The sequence below is a fragment of the Oratosquilla oratoria genome, unplaced genomic scaffold (genome assembly GCF_046742065.1).
Source record: "Oratosquilla oratoria isolate Oo_2021 unplaced genomic scaffold, ASM4674206v1 SCAFFOLD115, whole genome shotgun sequence".
Classification (NCBI taxonomy): Eukaryota; Metazoa; Arthropoda; class Malacostraca; order Stomatopoda; family Squillidae; genus Oratosquilla; species Oratosquilla oratoria.
In genome coordinates this window covers 26,498-41,243 of record NW_027467472.1, presented here as the reverse complement: position 1 = coordinate 41,243, position 14,746 = coordinate 26,498, and the positions used below count along the sequence as shown (strand labels likewise).

The 14,746-nt window shown below is 36.8% G+C and overlaps 1 protein-coding gene across 1 annotated transcript in view; it reads right to left on the bottom strand.

The window, feature by feature from the left end:
• The window catches only part of LOC143022548 (tetratricopeptide repeat protein 1-like), a 55,580-nt gene extending 41,578 nt beyond the window's left edge, over window positions 1–14,002 (bottom strand). The window contains exons 1-3 of the mRNA XM_076180816.1: window positions 13,803–14,002; window positions 8,677–9,037; window positions 7,691–7,864 (exon numbers count right to left, since the gene is read on the bottom strand). Coding sequence (XP_076036931.1) covers window positions 7,691–7,864; window positions 8,677–9,036 — 534 coding nt within the window. The 5' untranslated portion in view covers window position 9,037; window positions 13,803–14,002. The remainder of the gene's footprint in view (window positions 1–7,690; window positions 7,865–8,676; window positions 9,038–13,802) is intronic.
• Between the last annotated feature and the right edge of the window lie 744 nt (window positions 14,003–14,746).

Sequence of the window (14,746 nt, the reverse complement as noted above, 5' to 3'; positions counted from 1 at the left end):
CAGCTGCCAGACATACGATGTTGCTTCATAATACTCGCATCATAAAAAATAGTCACTGCTTATATCGATCGTTCTCTCTTTCACCCGTGAATTTTGATAACCATAGAAAATGTGATGAAGACAGTTTAGAGAGTATGTCATTACGCAGGGGCAACTATAATAAATATAATCAAGACGCCGATATGGCAGCCTCGCGTATCCACTTGCTCCTCATGCCGCCTATGAAGGCGGCACCATATGGAAGAGGTTAAGGAGACTAATTACAGTCTATGAACAGTTCTTGAGAACCACTTTTTTCACCTCATGACCTTTGGTTTTCCTCTGTACCCACAATAAGAGGACTTTTCTACCAATTATATCCTCACTGACTCTAAATATTGCCATCAATCACCTCTCTTCTCTTCTCTAATGTTGGTAGCCTCAGAATATTGTCTCTCTTCATATGATTTATCAGCAATATATGGAAAGATTTTAGTTACTGCTCTCTAAATTTTTTCTATCTTGTTTATCTCTTTTTGTGTGACAACCACACTACTACAGCATATTCCAGTCCAGGGTGAACTAGGATGATGCTCTTGCTGGACTTTGTATCAGTCCCTTTATCCTACATTCACCAATTAACCTGTGCGGACATCTGTGTCTGGGACATAAATCATCCTCGGGAGATGGTGGTATTTTCTGTGGCAATGTATGCCACCTTCAAAGCTTTTCTTTTTCTTTTCCCCAGTTTGCTGTGCAAAATGTGGGCTTCTTAACAGTTTGGCAATTTGCCTTTCTTTTTCAATATGAACTATCTGTGCACTGGATAATCTGTGGTGTCTCACATCCTTTTTGTGCTCCTTGAACCTTTTTCCCAGGCCATGTCCTGTCTCACTGATGTATGATCTCTCGAAACTGTGCAAGGAATTTTATTAATTATGCTTTGATCTTCTTGCAAATTTTCTGTTTTTCTGGTGTGCTTGTCAATTTTCTTTCCCGTTGCCATTACTAGATTTACACTAGTGTTTCTTAAGAAATTACTGACAATTTGTGCATATTTGGAGTTTTGAATAGACATGAATACTTTGTTATTTGTGTATTTATCCATGTAAATACTGTTCCTTTCCATGATTTCCATGGCTTTGTGTTTTAATTTGATAAGAGAGGGAAGGGTGGTGAATGGGAGTGGAGTATATGGGGATGAAATGGGTGGGAGTGGATTTATGTCTCTGACTTTGGCTACCTCCCTTGTATGGGTGAAAAAGCCCTTGGCATATGTGTGTGTTTTAATTTGATAAGGAAACCTAATTGATATACAAAATCCAGCAAACTGGGAAAAAGGAAAAGACAAGTTTTGGAGGCAGCATACATTACCACAGAAAATTCCATCAATTCTCAAGGTGGGATTATGTCCTGGGTGTAGTTATCCACAAAGGTAGTGGTTGGCAAGTGTGAGATAAAGAGACAAAGGCAAGGTCCAACAAGAGCATCAGGTCACAACAAGATGGGCTATCCCAATGAATGAAAGGTGTTGATTGATTTGATTTCTTCTCCTGTCATCAGTCCACTGAAGACAGCCCAAGAGGTTGAAAAGTCTGGTTCTGAATCAATCAAACTCCATCCTCTACCCTTAAAGTTTTGTTGCCACCTCTCATATATATATATATATATATATGTATGTATGTATGTATATGTACAACACTGAATGGGTCCCAGTGATTAGACATACACTTTAACAACCACAATGAACTTTAATTCTAAGCCATCAACATCGGGAGACCCAATGGAGGCCACAAGCAGAAACTGAAATGCGGTACTGCCAAGGACTTGAACTCAGTGATCACATGACAAGCGACGTAGTAACTTATCAACTACGCTATCGAGAGAGATAGCATAGTTAGTAAGTTACTATGTCGCTTGTCATGTGATCGCTGAGTTTGAATCCTCGGTTTGAGGCCTCCATTGGGTCTCCCGATGTTGATGGCTTAGAATTAAAGTGCATTGTGGTTGTTAAAATGTGTGTGTGTGTGTATATATATATATATATATATATATATATATATATATATATATATATATATATATATATATATATATATATATATATGCAAGGTTCACCACGAAGAAAAACTATCAAAGCAGAGCGCTTTTGTGTATTCACATCTTCAGTGCAAATATTATTTGCACTGAAGATGTGAATACACAAAAGCGTTCTGCTTTAATAGTTTTTCTTCGTGGTCAACATTGCATTTTCAAGAACACACGCTTCCAGTGTTTTTCCTGTATATATATATATATATATACATATATATATAAAGCATACACACACACATCAGTCGAAGTGACAGCAAAGTTTGGGACTCAAGGAAAACTTCAAGTTTCGTCAATCTCAACAACAAGGGAGTACCTTTGTTGTATTAGTAGGGAAGGGGAAAGCTCATGGTGTAGTGGGAAGGTGAAGAAAAAGGAGAGAGGGATTACTGAGGAAAATGGAAGGAAATGAGGAAGGGGACGAACGGGCCCCAGATGTTAGAAGGGGTGTAAACAAAAGGAGTGCAGAACACACAGATGAGGGAGAACAAGGAAGCAGAGGTGTCAAAAGCAGAAATATAGATAATAGCAGCACAATGGAAAGAGAAGATAACTAATTTTATGGATTTAATGAGGGAGGTGACAACCTCCCCTGACTAGTAAGTCTAGAGGAGAAACTACATACATACATACATACATATACCAAGGCTTTTTCCCCCTTCCAAGGGAGGTAGCCAAAAAGGGAAAGGCATAAAAACACTCCCACCCATTTCATCCCTAAATACACTCCACACCCCTCCCACCCTTCCTCTCATCTGAGCACCTCCTGGATGACGGGTCATCCCTGCACCCTGCCCACCGCCCTGGGTCAGAAGCAGTGTCGCAAGACACAGTACATCCACAGCGAGGCCGCTTCATTTAATCGGCGACCCCCCCTCTCCTTCCCCCTTTGCATATAAAGCGAGGACGGGGAGAAATCCCTTCGGGCTGCGTCAAAATTTACTCACACATACTACCCCACCCCCACTTCCCCGCCCATTCCTCCTCATGCAGTCACAACATCATCCATATACAACCATTCTCCACTCACCTCTGTCTTCCGTCCTCTCCCTTCCTTCCTCAACAGACATTCCCCTCTTCCCCAAAGCCCCCTTCACCCCATCCATCCACCTCATCCTAGGACGTCCCCTCATGTTCACTCCCTCCACATCTGCCTTCCATACCTCTTTTACTAGTCTTTCTTCACTCATTCTTTCCATGTGTCCAAACCATCCTAATATTCTTTCATCAAACCTATCTCCCAAATCCTTTTTCACCCCTGTTCTCCTCCTCACCTCCTCATTTCTCACTCTATCTAGCCTAGTAACCCCCACCATACTTCTCAGACACCTCATCTCAAACACATTCAAACTCCTTCTCTCTTCTTCTCTTATGTTCCACGTTTCTGCCCCATACAGTGCTGTTGGCACAATCACTCCTTCATACAGTCTAAAAAAAAAAAATTAACGTAGCATGGGAGGTTAGGTTTAACCGATTAACACTAGTTACACAAAGAGTTGATAAACTGGAACTAAAGAAGAAGAATCAAAACCTAGCTAAAGAAACAGAAGAATTAAAAAGACAGTTAAAAAAAGTAGATGAGAATGAGGAATTAAAGAATAATAATAAAGAGAATAAAGAGTCCATAGCAAAAGAAGCACAGAGTTGGAGAAAAGTCCAAGACAACAAAATTGTATTTAGAGATATAGTGACACAACAGATGAAAGAACAAACTAAGGACAAAGTTATTAAAATGATGAGAAAGAGAATATAGTAGGAGACTTAGCGAACAAAAACAAATGTATAATTATATTAGGATGGAAGAGAAACATGATATTAGAAGTAGTTCAAGAGGATGGACAAGAAACAGGGAAAGAAATTGAAGAAATATATAGACTAGGGAAATACAATACAGATAACACCAGACCAATTAAGATCAAATTCAGGTCACAAACAATAGCAGAGAATATCTTAGCAAAACTAGGGAAACTAGCAGACAGTGATCAATATAAATAGGTATGGATAAAAAGAGAAATAAATAAAGAGGAAAGAGAGGATGAGAAAACAAAAAGACTAGAAGCTAAGGAAAAAAAAACAAGAAAAGAACAGTCAGAAAAAGAGAAATTCTATTGGAGAGTAGTGGATATGAAAGTGAGGAAATGGTTCATAGCAGAGAAAAACAGAAAGGAAACAGAAAACACGATGGAAGTAGCAGAAAATTAAAAGTGTCTTACACAAACATAGATGGCTTAATAACAGGCTTGAATGAACTGAATGATTACCTGAAGGAAAAAGAACCGGACATAATGAGAATTGTAGAGACAAAATTGAAAGGTCCACTACCACCCAACAGTGTAGGACATGGTGGATATAATTACTGGATTAGAAACTGAGAAGTAAAATAAGGGGGTGGAGTTATGTTCCTGACTAAGAAGGATATAAATGTGAGGAATGTCACATATGGAAAGAATAGAGATGATTATGATGGAAATGGAGGACAGGGATGGGAAGAGCAGGAAGTTTGTAGTAAATTATGTGCCTCCTAAAATGGCTTCATGAGAAGAGAGAGAACACAAAAATATGTTAAAAGACACAAGGATAACACTAAATAAGATAATGGAAGATGGAGGAAGAATAGTTATAATGGGTGAATTTAATTGTAAAGAAATCTGCTAGGAAGAGATGACAGTGAAGGGTGGAGACGACCTATGGGGAAATGTACTTGATATTATTATAGAACCTACAATGACCCAATGTATACAAGAGAATACTAGGTATAGAAATGAGGAAGAACCATCAAGACTGGACCTAATAATCACATCAGAAATAGTGGACAAGATTGAATATAAGATGCCAATATAAGAAAAATACATGGAAAAAACAAACAATATAGAAATGGAAGATTGATGTATGGAAAAACAAATTTTGATCAAATAAGAGAATTCTTTCAAAAAGCAGACTGGGAAAGGATACACAAGGAGGAAACAACAGTAGAAGAGAAATGGACTATTTTGACAAAAATCTATAAAGGAGTGGAAAAGTATGTTCCAAGACAAAAACAAGAAAAAGGATATGTAAAGTATTGGTACAACAAAATATGTAGGGAGTTAAAAGACAAAAGGGATAAAGCTTGAATAAAATGGAAGAAAGACAAAAGACCTGAAAAATGGAAAATATATACTAATTATACAAATGAATATGTACAAGTGTGCAGAGAAGAAAAGAGAAAATATGAAAAGGATGTCATAGAAAAATGTAAAGATCAACCAAAACTATCTTATAGATTTTTAAACAACAAACAGAAAAACAAACAAGAACTAGTGAAACTACGACAAGAAGTTGAATACACAAAGGAAATAGAAGTAGAAGAAAAATTGATGATTCTGATGAATATCTATAAAGGAGTGGAGAAATATGTACCAAAGCAAAAACAGGAAAAGGTGTACATTAAGTGCTGGTATAATAGAGGGTGCAGCAAACCGAAGGATAGAAGAGACAAAGCTTGGAAGAAATGGAGAAAAGACAGGAAGCCTAAAAAGTAGCAAATATATGATAATTGCTGGAAAGAAAATGTAAAAATACACAGGGAAGAAAAATGTAAATATGAGAAAAACATAATAGAAAAATGTAAGGATCAACCAAAGCTATTCTATTGATATATATAAATGGGAAACTGAAAAACAAGCAGGAAATAGTGAAACTATGCCAAGAGAACACAGAAGATTCAGAAATGGCTGAAGTTATGTGCAAACACCTCAAGTCGGTCTTCACTAGAGAAAAAATACAACAATGGGTTAAAGGGAGAGAAGTAAAATCTCCCCCCCACCCCATGAAAGAAATAATAATACAAAGGAAGGAAATAATGGAACAAATAATGAGTTTCAATGTCAGAAAATCATATGGTCCAGATGGAATAGCAAATTGGATATTAAAAGAATATAAAGAACTAACAGACAAAATATACAACATAATAAGTTGCTCACTCAAAGAAGGAAAAATGCTGATATTGTACCAATTTATAAAGGAGGAAATAAAGAAGCCCCAACAAATTATAGACCAGTTTCCCTTACAAGCACAGTAGCTTAAATCTGTGAAAAAGTTATGAAAAGTAGATGGATAAAAAATCTGGAGGATAACAACATAATGAATCTGAGACAATCTGTATTTAGACAGAGAAGATCATGCACCACTATTTTGATCTGCTTTTACTTAAGACTACTACATATAATACAAGAAAGGGACGGATGGGCCAATTGTGCTTTCCTACATACATACATACATATACCAAAGGCTTTTTTCCCCTTACAAGGTAGGTAGCCAAAAAACAAAGGCACAGAAACCACTCCCACCTATTTCATCCCTTACATCACTCCCCTCCACCCTCTTCCATCCTTTTCCTAGAGCTATAAAAAACTTCTGATAAATTTCCTCATAAAAAACTACTATGAAAACTGGAAACCATAGGAGGGATACAAGGTAAACTATTGAAATGGATGCGGGACTTTTGCATAGAAGAAAAATGAGGGTGGAACTCAGAGATAAGAGTTCTATTTGGGAAGAGGTAATTAGTGGAGTCCAACAAGGATCAGTGCTGGCTCCAATAATGTTTGTCAATTATGTGAATGACATGGATGAGGGAGTGGAATGTTACATGAGCTTCTTCACAGACGATGCAAAAATGTTAGAGTACTGAAATGGACTGTGACTCATTACAGAGAGATCTGAGCAGGGTTTGGGAATGGAGTCAGAAGTGGGAAGCAGAATTCAACATAAAAAAAATGTAGCATAATGGAGTTTGGAAAAAGTAAAAAAAAAAAAAAGGATATCAGGAAGATATAAAATTGGACAAAATGAAATAAAGAAAGAGGGACCTGAAAAAGACCTGGGAGTGATCATCACCAAAGATATGTCCCCTGACAAACATCTAAACAAAACTATCAGTGAAACCTATAATTTACTAAGATCAATAAAAGTGGCTTTTACCTACTTTGATGAAGAAACAGTATAGAAAATACTAGCCACATTGATAAGGCCTAAATTGGAGTACAAAGCGACACTATGGTCACCCAGTACAAAGAAGAATATTATGAAAATTGAGAGAATCCAGAAAGCAGCTACACAAATGGCCCCAGAATTAACAAAACTCTCATATGAAGAAATATTGTTAAAATTGGAGTTGCCAACTCTGGAACAGAGAAGAGAAAGAGGTGACTTGTTGACCATCTACAGAATTATGAAAGGCATGGAAGTCCTTGATAGAGAAAACTTACTAAATTGGGATAGGAGAAACACAAGAGGACATGGAAAGAAGCTTAAAAAGGACAATTATAGAAGAGACCTGAAAAAAACAGCTTTCCCCACAGAGTGGTGGATGTATGGAACAAAGATGAAAGAAAAGTGTGTGCAAAAACAATACAAGAATTTAAGAGCAAACTAGATATGGAGAGACAAAGACAGGACACCACGAGCTTAGCTCCCCTTCCCAAAGATACAACTAGGTAAATACACACAACATACAAACAAATCAACTTATGATAGGTCAGTCAGAACATATTCTGGGTGTAAGATGGAAATTACCTGCATATATTAACAAGACCTGACTTTTGGAATTTGCAATGCAAAACTACATTTTTTCACTTACTAGGTGTGTTTTGGTTGCTGCTCTGTTAGAGTAAAGTATTGCTCTGTCTCTTGGAAAAGCTAATGGACAAATACGGAGTCCTGAAGTGTATTCAGTTAAGGCTTCCTCAAAGTTTCCTTCTTTAAAATGCTTATTTCCTTCCTCTTTGTGACTCTTGGCTTCCTCAAGTTTAACCTGAAATATGTGCATCAACTTTTACTTTCAAATTCCATTAAATATACAGATGTGCTTGTAAAATAATACATAATACAAATAATCCTTAGTCATACATCTTATTATTGCACAGGGGGTTTCCCTCAAGTAAACAAGATAAGGTCACAGAACTACCCATAAACTGGGCCATGTATGAGCTCTGAGCTCACATCCAGGAGGGTATTAACCCCTTCCATACGGTGCCGCACACGTAGGCGTCATTTCCTTGGATCTCGGTGGCAGCAGCCAATGCCAGCCGTACGACGTGTCGTAATAATACTCGCATCATAAAATGTAGTCACCGCTTATATCGATCGTTCTCTCTTCACCCGTGAATTTTGATAACCATAGAAAATGCGATTACAAAAGAATTAGAAAGAATGTCATTATGGAGGGGCGACTACAATAAATATAATCAAGACGCCGATATGGCAGCCTCGCGAATACACTCGCTCCCCATGACGCCTACGTGTGCGGCACCGTATGGAAGGGGTTAAATGTTAATCATGTGTCCAATACATGATCTATATATATATATATATATATATATATATATATTAAAAGAGAGAGAGAGAGAGATTTTACTTGATAAGGAACTAAACCTATTTGGACTAAAACCTTTAAAATGGGAGTGGGCATTCCTATTGTCCAATAGCACCTGGCAATAACTAAAACAAAATAATAATAAGTAAACAAAGCCATACTGACCAACAGGTTCTGCAAGTAAACCATAATATCTAAGTAAATCTATCAGATGCAAGTCAAGATGAAGGAACCAAAGCAAAACAACATACCTTCTTTTCTTCTTCAGTCAACTGCAATTCCATATCCTTCAAACATTCTTCATCACTAACATTATCACACTCTGATATACATTCATCATCATTATCATCTGTAAAAAAATGGTCTTCTTCTTTTACATCTGTAGTTTCTCCATCATTCCCATCTGGTAAAATCCTATCTTCTTTCACAACTGTTGTTTCTCTAACTTCCTCTTTGTCCATGTGGGCTGTCATATCTTCACCAGCAGAGTGAAAGGATGTTACACTGGATGCATCTGAATCATCATCATCATCTTGTTCTAGCTTTAGTTCATAATTTACCTTTTGTGCAAGGTCATCTACATATGATGGAACTGATTCTTTGACTTCCATGCTGCAAGCAAGAGTTTGGAGATTTCAATTGTGATGGGTAAATACATTCTTATGATAACTCTATATACATTCCTTAAAGTTATAAGTTAATACAAAAAACCTTCAATATAATAAACACATATGGGGGAAAGGTAGGTCACTAAAGATGTAATTCACTATATCCAGAAGTCATTAACCCATTAATGATGATTGCCAGAATATCCTACCACTGCTTCTATACTGTACATGTCAGGACACATGGTATTCAGTGCTAGCACTCTAAACACCACTTGAGCAGATATCTACATGTTTCAACTTGCTCATTACACATCCACAATCGCTCTTATTCACAAGTCTGTGTCAGTTATGTGCTAGATACAGCTGTGTGAAGGTGTTCATAGGCATGTCTTGACCACACAACAAACAAAGGTATGTAGAACAATGTTTACATTTGTTCTCAGACCAGTAACCACTATTATTTTACTCTGTAATGATGTCTTTATAAAACTGTACTGGAAAATATCAGCAAATTGCTTCTTATCAGATATGTAACTGGAAAGAATTTGCTGGCAGGATTTCCTGCCGCTCATCATTACAATAAGCTATTTTCAGTAACAATAAATTGCATAGCATTCTATTGCTATACAATGTCTGTGACTGCAATAAACTGCATAGCAAAATGTGTACACATTAATATCATGTGCTTATTTGTTTGTCTGTTTGGTTTTCAGCCTCAACTCAAATGATATTCATGAAATACTGGATGTACTTGATTATGAAGGGACAACTGTAGCTATCAATCCACCACATGAGGATGGTGTTCAACCCTGATCATCTCCCATGAAGAATTTTGTCTTCTGAAGTAGTTTCTGTTACTATAGGTAATCAGAGGGCTGATATAAATGTTGAACCCGACGCTCCCTCAACATCAGCCAGGGCGACATTACACATCCCTGATGAAGTCCTACCTTTACCTCAAACCACTCACTCTCTCCAATTCTAATCCTAGCACATGCTCTACTACTCTCATAAAAACTTTTGACTGCTCTTAAAAGCTTTCCTCCTATCTCATATATTTGCAATACCTCCCAGTGCCTTCCTGTCTACCCTGTCGTAAGCTTTTTTTAATCCATAAAAAAATATATATACCTTTTCCTATAGCTTTCTCACATATCTGTCTTACCACAAAAATCTGAACTACACAACCCCTGTCTGTCTTAAACTACATTGTTTCTCACCAATTACTCCCTCTGTTCCTTTCCTAATCCTCTCAATCAAGACCCTCCCATAAGCCTTCCCAACTACACTTAACAAGCTGATCCCTCTGAAACTCACACTTGTCCCCTTTCCTGTAACTATCCTTTTTGAATTTCTTTTCATGTCCTCTTGTTTTTCTTTTACCACACTTTAATAAGTCTTCTCTGTCAAGGACTTCCATGCCATTCATGATTCTGTAAATGGCCAATATGTCTCCCCTTTCTCTTCTTTGTTCCAGGGTTAGTAGTTCCAATTTAGACAATCTTTGTTCATATGTCAATTTTGAAAGTGTTGGTGCCATCTTTGTCATTGCTCTTTAGATTATTTCTAATTTCTTTATATTATTATTTGTACTGGGCGTCCATAGTGTCGCAGTGTACTCCAATCTTGATCTTATCAGTGTGACTAATATTTTTTTACCATTACTTCATCTAAGCAATTAAAAGCCACCTTTATTGATCTTAGTAAATTGTAGGTTTCTCCAACTATTTTGTTTATATGTTTGTCTGGCGACATGTCTTTGATGATTATTACTCCTAGGTCCTTTTCGGAGCTTTCTTTACTTCCTTTATACCAATTTTGTATTCTCCTAATATTATTTTATTATTTTTTTCAAACTCTATTACACTACATTCCTTAATGTTGAAGTTCACTTCCCACTTTTGGCTCCATTTCTAGACTTTGTCCAGGTCTCTCTGTAGTGATTCAGTCTTTTTCCGTACTTTCTTTAGTAGTTTTGCATCATCTGCAAAGAAGTTCATATAACATTCTACACCTTCATCCATGTCATTTATATATATATATATATAGCAAACATTATCGGAGCTAATACTGAACCTTGTGGGACTCCACTTATCATTTCTTCCCAGGTCAAGTTTTTATCTCTAAGTACCACCCTCATTTTTCTCCCATGCAAGAAATCTTCCATTTCAATAATTTTCCTTGTACACCTCCTGTTGTTTCGAGTTTTCTTAATAGCTTTTTTTGTGGTATTTATCAAACATCTTTTGTAAATCCAGGAATGCACAATCTGCCCATCCATCCCTTTCTTGCATTATATCTATTAACCTTGAATAAAAACAAATCAAGTTTGTGACACATGATCTTCCATGTCTTAATCCAAATTGTTTTGGATTTGGTGTACTGTTTTCTTCCAGATGTTTAGTCCATCTATTTTTGATGATTTTTTCACATATTTTAGCTATTGTGCTTGTAAGGGAGACCAGTCTATAGTTTGTTCGGTCTTCCTTATCTCCCCCTTTATATACTGGCACAATATTGGCATTTTTCCAAGTTCTTTTATAAAGTCCAAGGAAGCCCTATTGTCTTTGTAACAGCACTTATTAACATCACCTGGAGTTGGAGAACACCCGGTCTATAACGTAAAAACCATCATCTAAATGACAGTGACTGGAATGGACAGACGACAATGTGGCATCTGGACTGTATCCTAGCGCCTTCATTAATCATCAGAATTGCTTGTAGTAATTTTTTTTTTTTTTTTTTTTACTTATTTCTGCCAAGAAAATTGTTTATTACCTATGTATTATAATTTACAAAACTAATATTTAATTCTTTAATGCTATATTGTGTAGGTGTGCACAACAAAAATAATACCCGGATGTTGACAGCCTGATTATTATTGTACCCCAGGCAATTAACAGACAATGGCAGAACCCCATGTTCTCTCATAAAGTCCAAGGAAGCCCTATTGTCTTTGAAACAGCACTTATTAATGTCACCTGGAGTTGGAGAACACCCAGTGCACAAAGTGAAAGCCATCATCTGACAGTGACTGGACTGGATAGACAACAACATGGCGTCTTGCTCCTATGCACACAGCTTTGTTCAGTAGTATATTTGCTTTTAGCAAGGTTTTTTGTTATTTATTTCCACCAAGAAAAACATATGTTACATTGATGTATTATAATTAATAAAATCAATAATTAGTTTTCTAATGCTGTATTGCATAGGTGTGCACTTCCAAAAAAAATACCAACCCATTGTTTAGTCTTTCTTTATATGATTTATCAGCCAGACTGGGAACCAGTTTGGTTTTTGACCTTAGCATTTTCTCAATCTTGTTTATATACTTCACTCTTTGTCAGGACCATACCATTGACACATATTTCAGTCTTGAGTAACTCAGAATTTTGATTTTTTTTTTTTTTTTTTTTTTTTATCATCTCATTCTCTCCATCTATATTGTGGAAAACCACATTAATCTTCTGTACTAATCCATACATCTCTCCCACAATACTGCTGATTTGTCTGCCATGTGAAAGGATGTCTTTTATTGACACTTCCATATTTTTCTTTTCTTTTGTTTTTGTAATGATTCACTTCCCAAGGAATCGTAACGGTCAATTTATAGTTTCACCCAACCATAGATTTTGATATGTGGCTTATGTGTTTCTGGTGAGAAATGTTGTGATATGAACGATGGTGTACATCATTTCCGTCGCAAATGTGTACTTTTGAAGTAATTAAGTATTGAAGTTATGCACTTATGCCTACATCTCCCGAACGATCTGGGGGGACGTGTGGGAAATCGGGGTTTTTGGGTGGGGAAGACTAATAAATGGAGTAATGCGCATTGCCAAACAGGTGTAAAAGGAATAAGACTAAAGAAACCCATAAAAACAAAAATATCCCATATCGGCGGGTACCGCACGCGGCGCCATGTTTGTTTACTAACGATTGTAAATTTTTGTGACCAGAAGTGCTAGATTAGCCGCTCGCGCAAGACTTGGTAACCATAAAGTAAAGTAACCTAACCTAACGGAGGTAACGTTAGTTTACGGTTAGGAAGTCCTGTGCTGCTGGAGTGGACTTCGCTAAGTGTGACACATCTAGCGAGACATTGTTCAATTCGTTGGTAAACACAAAGATGGCTACCGCTGGACTCCGGCCATAGAATGTGATTTTTCATTTTTCTTTATATTTTTTAAATGTTTTTGTTCATTTTATAACTGTTTTGCAATGCACATTACTTCATTTATTAGTCTTCCCCACCCACAAACCCTGATTTCCCACACGTCCCCCAGATCGTTCGGGAGATGTAGGCATAAGTGCATAAATTCAATACTTAATTACTTCAAAAGTACGCATTTGCGATGGATATGATGTACACCATCATTCATATCACAACATTTCTCACCAGAAACACATAAGCCACATATCAAATTCTATGGTTGGGTGAAACTATAAATTGTCCATAGTAACTATTATAGTTTAAAGATGGTCTTTTCAACTTTTGAAGCTATCGCCCATTCCCACTCACGATTTTTACAAGTGTGAACATGTTGGCATAGGTTGTGTGTATTTACTTAATTGTAGTATATAGGAAACGAGCAATATTCGTTAGGTCCTGTCTCCTACGTTCAAAATATACGTAGCCAGATGTATACTACTGGAGTTATGTATGCTTCCTTGAGTTGATATCATTCACGTACCCATGGCGATATTGACGTCACTATAGTCGTCCCCATCTACTAAATATAATATTATTCCCTTGCACACATACATACCCAACAAATGTGAATAAAAAGCTGGCTTCGTATAGATTTGTATTTTGCTTCTCGAAATATCCAAAAGAATACTGGGTGTGTGCAAGTTCGTGTTTTTCTTCAGACTGGAGAAAAACACGAGAACTTTCACACACCCAGTATTCAGACTTCAGTTCTGTCAAAATTACAGAATCTCGTTTATCCCCCTTTTCCTTTTGTAAAAAGTTTTCTTATGGTAATTTTTAACCTATCAGTATAATTAAAAATATCCACCTCACGGTGTATAATCACTCTTATTTCAATTAAAATAAAAAAAAATCAGTGACAACACCTGCAGTCTCCTGATAACAGCTGCTGACTTGTTTGTAAACATGAGGTGAGGAGGACAAAGTCTAGTGTTTTCGACTAGCTGTCCTCAAGGCAGCCACAAAATCTTTAGCGCTCACGAGTTTTCGCTAACATTAGCTCACTTTAACGCATTAAAGGTCCAAGAATAAGAAATACTGCATTTATTTAGTGCATATCCTATGCGCATATGCTATATTTTGTACGTAAAACGTTGTAGTATTGTTTATCATATATGAAAAATGTGTACAAGTATGAAACATTATTTGGTAAAAACTCGTTAAAATTGAACGATTATCATCATTATGTGGTTACTATGAGGACGTCTTATTATGTGCCTTGGTAAGGTAAACTTGGTGTGCAGGGATGTGGAGAAGGCATTTGACTGGCATGAAGGCTACATGTACAAACTGCATCACTACTTCGACTTTGCCTTGCCAGTCCCGGCTACAGGTTACACAGAATAAGATAATTAGATTCATACCTAACCTACCTCAACGTAGTCATATTGGTATTGAAGAATTTAGAAAGGTAGGAATGTTACCAGTAAAATATCGTGTCCAGCAGCTGAAACTAAACCAGGTTTACAATGTCATTCATAATTCTGCTCCCTCATATGT